At 34.1% G+C, this 11,490-nt stretch overlaps 1 protein-coding gene across 1 annotated transcript in view; it reads left to right on the forward strand.

Moving 5' to 3' along the window:
* LOC110019324 overlaps positions 1 to 4,249 on the forward strand; it is an 8,008-nt gene extending 3,759 nt beyond the window's left edge. Inside the window, exons 4-9 of the mRNA XM_020716947.1 lie at positions 1,906 to 2,404; positions 2,546 to 2,622; positions 2,855 to 2,912; positions 3,079 to 3,241; positions 3,367 to 3,682; positions 3,899 to 4,249. Of these exons, the coding sequence (XP_020572606.1) occupies positions 1,906 to 2,404; positions 2,546 to 2,622; positions 2,855 to 2,912; positions 3,079 to 3,241; positions 3,367 to 3,682; positions 3,899 to 4,249 (1,464 nt within the window). The remainder of the gene's footprint in view (positions 1 to 1,905; positions 2,405 to 2,545; positions 2,623 to 2,854; positions 2,913 to 3,078; positions 3,242 to 3,366; positions 3,683 to 3,898) is intronic.
* Positions 4,250 to 11,490: the final 7,241 nt, after the last annotated feature.

Genomic DNA, 11,490 nt, shown 5'->3' on the forward strand with positions numbered 1-11,490 from the left:
GTAGAATTGGAGATTTTAGAGTGATAGACTAAAATCCCCAATTCGGTCCTATTGTTTGGGTGCTGAAGTGTAAATGTTAGCCCTCAGGTGAGGGGAATGTGGGAGCTCCGAAGTGAGAGCCGGTATCCTCCAAGCTTAGCCGCAGATTCAATAAACAAGCATAGGATGATTCAATGTTCTTTATGTCTGGATCAAAGGGTAAAGAATAGGTATGCTCCTATTTGGCACAATATAAATTGAACTAATTCATTTTATTCATTTACTATAATTTCTTGACAAGGAGAAGGATGTTTCTTATATATTGAATATCATAATTAAACCCTACTTTATATCATTAGTTATTTATTAGTTATTAAAATTATCTATTTATTTCAATTACCTATTAGTGACAGATAATCAAATTGAACGTCGTTGTTGTGATTAAAGTATTGCTTTTCTAAGGTCTTAGTCCGTAATTTTAAACTACTCCATGTGAGATCGATATCTAGGACGCCATTAGAACCCTATATTACTTGAGCGATACGTATACTTGCGTTGACAAATTCGACTTTAACATTATTAAATATTATATTTATACATCTTAATCAAATTAGACACATCGATTAATCAAATTAGACACATCTATAAAGTCGCGATCAAGTCTTTTGACGTCGTTGCTGGAAATTAAATCTTCTAGTAGCGCCATCAAATTCTTGTATTTGTCGATTTACAAAAAGTCGGTCATTCGTCTCTGTTAGTAATGTTACCACTTGATTAAAACATTCTCTAGGCATATTATAATAAGATTTGATGTTCAAAATCCTCAACCTTACTGACAATTCCGTATGAATAGTACAACATTTTTACAAAAGTTGTTGCGCAGCATTTAGTAAATCATAAAATTTTGTGATTTAATGTTTTATGTTTGACCCTTCTTAAGGACACTCCCAATTAACAAAATTTTGTTGGCATAAAAAATTATTTCTTCCTATATGTTAGGATCTTATTCTATTAGATTGGCAGAACTTGATGAAGTATTAACATGATCATAATGAACATCTAGGTCATACGCATCATCCGCAAACTAGTACCAAAAATTAGGTTGAAATATCTTGCAGTAAAGACTCAACTTGACTTATTTTGGTGTTATGTAAGCTTAATTTTTGTGCTTCGCAAAAGGGCAACAAAACTTACCCACTAAAAGATAAATGAATATATGTGATTAGAATTTTTAAGCATGTGTGTTAGCTTTGCGTCGATATTTTCCTTTGCGTAGGTTATATTGTCTGAATAGTCGACCCTATTAAGTAATTTTAATGCGGTGAAATTAAAATGTTGACGCTGCGTTCGATACGAACCTTTTGTGTCGACAGTTTGGCAACGCAACGGTCGATGCAAATATTTTGCAATGAGAGAAGGCGATGCAAATCCCACCCCTAATCCATTTCGACGTAAAACAAACACAAATTTGATGCTAAAGTTCGTGACAAAAGTTTTCTGACGCTAATTATTAAGTTTTCTATAGTATATATGTATGTATGTTTGTGTGTGCACACGTAAACGTATGTAATGTTCTTCACAATTGGCTCATTCAAAGAGCTAAAAAGCTTGTTCTTACCCTCTAATTTAGGTATCAATTAAGTCAAATGTCAGAAAAGGAAAATATGTTATAATGATTGACACTTTGCTGCTTCTATGAGCCAAATGTCAACCTCTAAAGTGACTGACTCTTCTGACTTCTGTTACTCCCCTCTCCATCTCTCCATATGATTCCACACCTCGATCATCAGGAACTAAAATACAAAGATGGTCAATGTCTTGAATACATGTTCATGTCCTGTCCTCCATGATTAAATATTCCTAACATTTTTGTGTTATCATTCTTGGCATTTAGCTCTCCATTAATGATATCAACACTATATATAGGGTTTTGATATTGATCTTCAAAGTCATCTACATGTACTTTCATCTTCCTCTATTAGTCTTCTGACAGCAGTGCAGAAAGAGAGACTGATTAAGATGGGAGGGGAGAAGTCAGTAGAAGTGGTGGAGATTGAGAACGATGAAGAAACTAATGAGAGAAGTGAAGGAATAAGTTGCAGAAAGAAGTTGCAGCTTGAGCTGAACCTTAATGAGGAACTGATGGCAGATGGAGGAGAAGAAGATGATGAAGATAACAATGGAAGCACCACAGAAGTTTTGGAGGAAGGAGGAGAGAGTTATAGCTACAATAATAATAGTGAAGATGATGGAAACAACAATGATGGTGGCTCAAGTAAGAGCATGGAGGATGGAGAGGAGAACCGAGACCGGCGATCGGCTGCCGTGAGACAATATGTGAGGTCTAAAATGCCAAGGCTGCGGTGGACACCAGAGCTTCATCTCTCCTTTGTTCATGCTGTTGAGAGGCTGGGCGGCCATGAGAGTAATTCCCTCCCCCACTTCCCTTTTTTTAGAAAGAAAAAAATAAATTTGAGCATGTTTCTGCATTTATTTTAGCTAGATAATGATTTTATTAACCTATTAGCTTTATTTTCCTTCTTTTTAATTCATTTGATTGGTGCAGGAGCAACCCCAAAGTTAGTACTTCAGATGATGAATGTAAGGGGCTTAAGTATTGCCCATGTAAAGAGCCACTTGCAGGTAAAAACTCCCACATATGAACTAATTCATGAGAATACTTTGCTTATTTACATATCCAGCCCAAAAATATTTTTTTTCTAAGAATTATACCCCTCATCACAATTCCCCCTATAATCCAAGATCAAAATGATTCTCTTAATTGCATTATACGAACAATTTTCTCTGCAAGTTGTGTTCTGCAAACCTACAATTTTCTTAGTCCCCTTTCTAATATTTCCTCACTGATGTGAAGATGTACAGAGGCAAGAAGCTTGATGTTTTGGGACAAGAAAGAGCCATCTTCTCTTCAGGTATAAGGTTTACAAACCAATAATAATAATTGCACATCTGGACTTGTACTGAAACTAGCACAAGACCACTTCAGAACAAACAGAGCAAAACATTGACCTGCACAAAAGAATTAAAAAAAAAAAAAATTGGCCATCAAACACTAATCTTTATGCAATAATGATACAGCATTTTCAACATTTGATGCCCATCCAAGGAGGGAGATGCTATACCAAAGAGCAGCCGGTTCGTGCCAACAATTACGATATATTCATGAAGCAGAAAGAATTTACAGTCTCCTGCGGCAGTCTCAAGCACAAAGAAGCTTTGAATTCAAAAACGGTAACTTCAGGTAATATAACGAAATCTATAAAACTCTCCCACAAGACTCATTTTTGCAGCAGAAATAAATTTCAAGCTGAGCTATTTGCTGATCAAAATAAATTTCAAGCTGATGAACTGAGCTTCTTAACACAGACAACAAGAGTCAGTTTTTAATCAGCAAATGAATTGCAAGCAAGATGGGATTTCGATTTCTGATAGATCCAATGATCACTTCATGGAAGAAAGCTATGTGCCTCTGCAAAGGAGCAGAAGCTCTGAGTGGATTGGAGGTGGCTGCTCTCAGATCCAGCTCTCTCCGACTCCTCGAATACAGTCAATTATGCCTGCTTTTAGGATGAATGGAACCAGCAGTGATAATTTTAGCAAGCTGAACCAATCCTTCTGGCATGAAGCTTTGATTAAAGATGAACTTCATCAGCCTCGTTTGTCAGCATCTTCTGCATTCCAGGTACATACAGAATTTCAAATCATGGATATATTTGTTTAAGGAGCATGATTAAATATTCATTGTTAGGAATCGTTGCATACAGACCACCCGAAACATTGATATTTACAATTTAATCATTCAAGTGATTTTTTTGGAACTACCGAACCGATGTATTTATGCTTGCCACCACGATCAAACTATTAAATTGTAGCATCCTAATCATATATGCAATCACAGGATCAACAGTGCAACAGAAGTTCAGCTAAGTCTGACCACAGCTTTGAAAGTATGGAGCAAATTTCTTCTGAAGCCAAGAGGATGAGGCTTACAAGGGAGAAGAGTGCAATTCCAGATTTGCAGCTGAGTTTGCAGCCAAGCTCAATAGATCATAAAGGGATAATTAGTGAGAATATTGAGTCTGGAGATGAAAGTGAGCTCTCACTTTCTCTATCACCTCCAACCAGGAGAGCTGTGAAAAGCTCCTTTAAAATGCAAGGGAAGATGATGAGCTCTGAGAAAGATTTTCTGAAGATTGGCAGCAGTAAGATGTCCCCTCTGTTTTTCTCAGATATCACCATGTCCTACTAAAATTTTAAAGCTGTTGTCACATATTTTTAATGAAATAAATAGACATTAATTTTTCCTTAGTTTTTTTTTCCTAAATTTTCTATAATTTTAATTTTTTACTTTGATGAAGTCGTGGCATTTTTTCTTAAAATGGTTGCTAAGAAGATTTTTTTATTCGAGTAATTTTAATCAGATGAGTATTAGCCAAAGCTTCGTTAAAGAAAATAAAAGACTAGAAGATATTATAGTCGCACTATTTAGAAAGCATAAAGTGTTGTGAAAATAGCAGGGATTTTTACCGCTGCGATAGTATGTATAAAATGTTGCGAAAACTCTTTTGTTTTAAAGTGTATGATTATAAGTTAAATCTTTCGAATTGATGAAGGTATTGTGTTGAGAACCATCAAGTTCGCCTCAAGGAAAATGTTTAATCATTATGGAGTTCATCGTCTTATCGGGTATTTTGATTTCATTTGGAATAAGTTTTTGAGGTTAACTTATTTCCTGTGAAATAGAAGTTTTAAGCATTTATTTTAAAAAAAAAAGCTATTAATTTATAAAGTTCTTAGGAAATTATATTTAGCATTCAATCAACTTTATCAATATCGCAATCAATTTATATTAAGTAAATCATGCAGGACTTTTAGACAACATTACGAAGATTTAACCAATAAATCTTCTAATTTTCTCGACAATACAACAAAACACAACACCAAGTTCAATACTCTTATTGTTTTAACAGTAATTAAATTAGATTTGTTCCCAAAAACTTTCGCATTGGCCCAAGCACAGGGGCAGAATGATCATTTGTACAGAAACAGCTGTAGCATATGTATTTTCAATCTACCAAAAATAAACAGTCAGTCAGCTTCTGCGCAGCAGCTTTTTGTGACAACTTTTGCGCAACAGCTTATCAATAAACTACACTGCCCCAAACAAACTCTAAATCAATCTTGCTTGACACTATACTTATCAAACCAACTTCTGGGAAACAGAATCAATAAGGCTAAATTGTTAAGAAATGCACATTCTCCAAACAGATGACTGGAAATTAAACTTGGCTACATTTGATTGCTTTTATTCTTATTACAAACTATCACTTTCCTCTCAACAATCTGAAAATGTTAATTTCTTTTCAGTTGTTTCCCAAATGGATGCATGAGTTACAGCCACAATCCAGCTTTTGCTGTGAAGCAATCAGCAATTCCCAGCTCCATTTGTGCAGCTGAGAGAATAAAACAATGAATGCAATTTACAGAAGTGCATGGCTAAGTCAACCCAATATTGGAGCTTGTAGATAAACAATGCAAGAAACCTGCACAAAGAAGTGAAGGCATGTATTGGTTTAGTATTTTGTTCAGTATAAACCAAGTATTGGTACTGACACGACTAATACTGAACAATATTGGGTCAAAATACTCGTACAGTGTACGGGAAACTTATGAGCCATAATCTCATGAAATTTGCTCGAATAAATGATGGGAAGGTGTTGGATGTTAATTCACAGGGTGCGAAAATAAAAATAAGATTTATTTTTATTTTATTTTATTTTATATTTTTTGAAATGGTGGATGTAAATAAGATGTGGAAGCTCCATTCAAGCTTCTTGGATAGTATTTAAGCTCGGTTCATTTAAATTCATTGTTGTTTGAGCTCGACTTGAGCTTGTTAGTAATCAAATGAACATCAACAAAAAATAATCCAATAAATTATTTTCATTTACCAAATTATTTAATCAATTTAAAAAATTCAATTATTTATCGATTATTTAAATTATTTTTTGTAATTAATATGAGTTTCATGTGAAACCAACTAATTTCTTATTTGATTTTTCAATTAGTTATTTAATTATTTTTTTCTTAAACAGTCTATAATTATTTTTTTCTTAAAATATTCTCAATAATATATCAATTTCATAAAAATAAAAAAGATTTTCTATCTAAAAATAGAATAAGATTTTTAAATAATATTATGATTTATAATAACATTATATTAAAGAAATTATTATTATTATTATTATTATTATTATTATTATTAGTATTATGTCATAAAGTATAAAAAATAATAAATATTTAATTCTTATTAAAAGAATTTGAGTTTTTTTTAATAATTATCATTATTTTCATATAAATATTTTTTTGTATAAATTGTTAACAATTTTGTGAAATTATTGAATTGTGGCCTCACTGTTACATATTTATGGCCCCACCAAATTGAAGCATAAAGCTGCACCGATCCATTAATCTGACTAACAAATTATAAGGTTGTAAAGGTAGAACCAAGCTGAATTAGAGTAAAGTCCTAGATACATAAAATAAAAGTAGCACTACTCATGAATGAAAATATTTTGAATCAATATATATATATATATATAACTAAAAACATGAGATATTTTATATATCACAACTAAACTTTGATATTTACATATAAAGTGTCTTAAAGTACTTTCCTTAGCCCGTCTATCTGCTGCAGGAGTTGCAACTTTCTGAGGGTTGCTAAAAGCCCTTTTCAGCAGTGAGAGAAAGACATGGCACAACATTGGTAACTGCTTGGACCCCCTTCAGAAAGCCCGGGATGAATCCTTCCTCGACGACCATTTTTGTTGCTCATTCACCTCAACGTCAAGCATCCGATCATGAGCCTCCCGAACACGATCCCGAAAGTTCTTGAAGTCCTCCACAACTCTCAACTCAACTCCAGCAACATCAACTTCCTTCTCAGACCTTAGTTTCTGAATTTTTTTTCTTCTAGGGCTGACACCTTCGACCATAAAGCCTTCACACTATTCTTACTTTGACCGAAGTTGACTCGTATTTCCACGAACGCCTCTAGAGTTCTCTCCTGATCCTGACGCTATAGTGAGAAGGAAGTCAACATCATGGATAGTTCTATCCTACACTCCATCAGCTGAGATTTCATGTTTGCAACACCCTCATCTCTAGAATCGTATCAATACTTGTACTTACCATGGAGAAACTTGATCTTGATGAACTCAGAGTTTAGTCTCTCAGATAAAGGCTAAGTCCCATCAAAAGTTCCATCATGTTAGCCATCTGGAACAAATATTTTTATGTCAAAAAAATAAAAGAGTTTTTCGACAATAAAATGTAAGAAAAACTCACAAAGTCCTTGACAACTTGGAACCCGATGCATGAATGAGCAAACATTTTCTCTAGGATGTGTATCATTCTAGTCTCTTCGCTCCTCTTGCACTACTTTTCAGGAAGTATCTTGTAATCACTTCTTGGTAGGGCCACTTCGAGGGTGTCATAGGAGCCAGCTCGAGGTGCTTCTTCTATGATTTCTTGAACGTTGGTGGAAGAAAATTTTGACCTTGAACATGAATTCCTCACTCATGATTTTGTAGATATAGTACACCTTGAGTTGCATCTCCTTGAAATCCCAAAATCTGAGCATTCATAGTATTTCATCTTCGGTTATCTGGAGAAAAATACGTAGTTGTTGTGGTTTCTCATGTTTCTCGTGAAATCCCTAAGCATTTTGTAGGAAGAAAAAACCCACAGACTAGTGTCTTACATAATCCCTTCTGTGAAAATCTAATATATTGCTCCTAAAAGACACACGACCATGTGTGTAGCTAGCAAATTCTTTCAATCTAGCTAAAATCTCTGGTGTCAACTTCAACCCAAATTTTCTAAAAATGTGATTAAACCAATGATGATTGTCGCTGCTCGATAAGAAAGTTGTGTGATATTGACTCCGACAGCTTTTAGAATATCAGTTAACTCAATCGCTGGTGGGATTAACAAGCATGCTCACAAAGTTACCTCGTAAGTGACAATGTATTTTGGGAAATATAGTCAACTCGATTAGTCAAAGCAAGAATCATCATCGCCATATATTCGAGAAGTAAGATGTATTCCAAAATAGTATCAAATCAGCCTCCATTAATGTTGATGTTGCCTCATTGGGATTTTAGATTTTTCCTCGGGTTTTTAGGTGGTGGGGTTCCCTAGTGATGCGCATCGAATATGAATGTTATTTTTATGATATTTTTATCTTTATTTATGTCCTTTTATGATTTTCTTGTATTTATGGTTGTATATACAGTGTACATGTGATTATGCAATTTCTAGAGAAAATGGGGTGAAACAAACTCAAAACAGGCTAAATCAGACTAAAACGAGACTCAGACGCCAGTTCTGAGAGCCTAGGTGTACAAAACCAGAGCCACAAACCCTTATGCACCAGTTTTAGGTGCCCAAGCACCTTTAAGCATCGGATTTCTATTCAAAGGCCTCCATTCACGTCATTTCATGCCAAAGAAGTTAAAAATTATCAAATATGAAGCACTGGAGGAGTAGAGATGATCAGAGACCAACGACAGGAAGAAGTACTAGGAAGCAGTTTGAGCATTTTGAAGGAGAAATTCATAGGAGTGTTGTGAGTGCGAGTGAGTATTATTTTGAGTGAGAACAAGTGAATGGGTGAGTGTGTGTCCATTTCTATACTCAAAACGGTGTAAAGCTAAAGGATTTTGTTGTAAGTTCATGTGAAAGTGGGAAACATCGATGAGATCGTTCTAAATTTGTCAAACTTTGATTTTGCAATGAATTTTATGTTGTGTTCTATTGTAATGTGTACGACTTAAACTTTTCTCTCCCTTGAATTGGATTCTATGCAATTGTCGAAGCATTTATTATGTGATTGCATCTATTGTTTTATAGGTTCATAGTTTAATATTTTGCTTGTAATTTGCTCATAAGCTTATCACTTTTGATCTAGTACTACGAGAGTAGGCTAGTGAAACAATTAGGTTAACATACACTGCTATAAGAAAATAGAAATATTATTATTCGAATGGTGCGAGAAAATTTGCAAACAATGAGGTTTTTCATATGAAACCCTAATTTTCTTATGTCCATCGGAAGGGGATAAAGAAAACTACTGTAACTGATTATCAACTTCATTAGAGTTATCAAGATAGATCTAATTTACAAAGGATCAATTCAAGAGAGGTTTTTTATCACAAGTTCAAATTAAAAACAAGATATATGTTTTTTTTTTTTTGAAAAAATTAGGATTATAAACTATAAATCATCTAATTTTGAAACTTCAGGCTAGTCTCAAAACTAGTAACTAAACCTTTTCCAAACTTTGGGAACTCGCTCATTCCTCATGGGATCAATATATGGACTTGGTTCTTTATACTACTTTATCGAAATGTATACTTGTGTGTATCGCCAGTTGATTGGTTTGATGTCAGTGGTGTGCATTATGCTTATAAGTGATGGCATGTAGTAACAAAACGCATTGCCATTACAAGTGATGGCATGTATCAATCTTAAAGTTAATTTTGGGCAATGAAGTTGATGTTCTTTGGTGGTAAGAACTCGTACACAAGCAAAGGTGGTTAAAGAATTGTAATTATGTGATGGTGTTCATGAACCTACAGTTAGGCAATGACGTTCAAAATCTTGCAGTCAACCGACAGTGGCCACACAATCATGGTTGAGCAATAACCGTCTCGAAACCATAGTCAAGAGATAGTTTTAGAGCAAAAATCGTCAAGTGGAAATAGGGCTGTGAATTTAGCTTGAAGATCGTTAATCACTCAAAAATTAATTTGAATTCTGGCTCATATCAAAATAAATGAGACGAGCTACTAGAAAATTTTAGATCGATTTTTTTTCGAGGCGATTTGGAGCTGACTCCTGCTCGGCTTGAAATTAGATTAATAACATTCCTAGTTTTTAGGGTTGTGAATTTAGCTTGAAGATTGTTCTTTGCTTGAAAATTTATTCAAATTTTGGCTCCGATCGAGATTAGATCAAAATAAACGAGCTAAGCTACAAGCCAAAATTTTGGATCAAGTTTTTTTTCAGCTGATTTCGAGATGACCCCAGTTCGGCTCGAAATTGGATCATTAATAACCCTTATAATTATCTATTATAACCCTTTCTTACTCCTTAATCTAATAACATTACACTGTTCATTTCCTTGATCTTTAGGATTCGTCTCAATGTTGCTTGGTAAGGTCCTCTAGGGTATATTACTTAAAAATTAGCTATTTATCCTAGTTGATTTTCAATATTTCTGATTTTTACTGCTTGACTTTGTAATTGGTTTCTCATTTGCAACACTACTTTTACTGATAATCTTTTTTTTTTTTTTTAATTTAGAATTGGAAGGGAAACCTCGTGGTAAGGAGGTCTAGGGGTTCATTGAATTATTACCCGGATTGTTCCAATTTTTTCTAAGGTCTTAGGTTGGTTGTTAACCCATTGTTGATTTCCTACACCATGATTATTGTTATTCCAATTAAAATTTAGGCGATTCTTCCAACCATGATTATAAGCATTGGAATAGAAGTTGTTGTTTTTATCGTTAATAGCATTCAAACTCCATATAATCACTATTAAGATCACCTAACTATCCCTAGGCAACATGGTCACTTCGTAGGAATCCTAAAATTGGATTCAATCCTAAATTATCTATCTTTCTCAATATAGATGTTGTTTGTAAAGTTAGAAATGCTATCACATCAGTATCACGACATTGACTACTCTCCTAAGGTTAACTCTCTCATGAAGCCATTGGAAATTGTTTATAATCATCTCCTCTATAAATGCATAGTTCTCCTCAAATGATTTAAACATCAAAGGCCACCAAATCCCACAACTAATTATAAAAATTATGGTTAATTAACTAATCGGGTAGGGCATTATGCGGACATTTCGTAAGCAACTCCTTCAATCTCTCCCAATCTTCATAAATAGACTCGCTATCTAACTGGGTAGAATAAGTTAGAACATTCATAAGCTTTAAAGTTTTGATGTAAGGAAATACTTAGCTATAAATCTTTAGCCAAGATCAATACAAGTATTGATAGGTGCTAGAGCATTTAGTGATGTCTTAGCTTTACCTCTAAGGGAGAATGGGAATAACCTAAGAATTTGTTTGATTTGTTGTAAAAATAATGCAGTGTAAAACGAAGATAATACAAAAATAATACATTATATTTGAAATAATTTAGAGTTGTTTTGTTCAATAAAAAATAAATGTAGGATTATATATATATATATGTTGTAAGTCTCCTCTGATCTTGGGTTGATTTCCCCCCGAGTGTAAGGTGTGATACTCGAATTATAGGCGCATGAAGGATGGTTCGGGGCTCATATAATAGTGGTTCGTATCATAGGCTTCGGCTATTCCTTTTAATATATGTATGTGTGTTTGCGTGTGCACATACACACACACATACATACATACACACACACACACACACACACACACACACA

This window comes from Phalaenopsis equestris, unplaced genomic scaffold (genome assembly GCF_001263595.1).
Source record: "Phalaenopsis equestris unplaced genomic scaffold, ASM126359v1 Scaffold000054, whole genome shotgun sequence".
In the NCBI taxonomy this organism is placed as follows: Eukaryota; Viridiplantae; Streptophyta; class Magnoliopsida; order Asparagales; family Orchidaceae; genus Phalaenopsis; species Phalaenopsis equestris.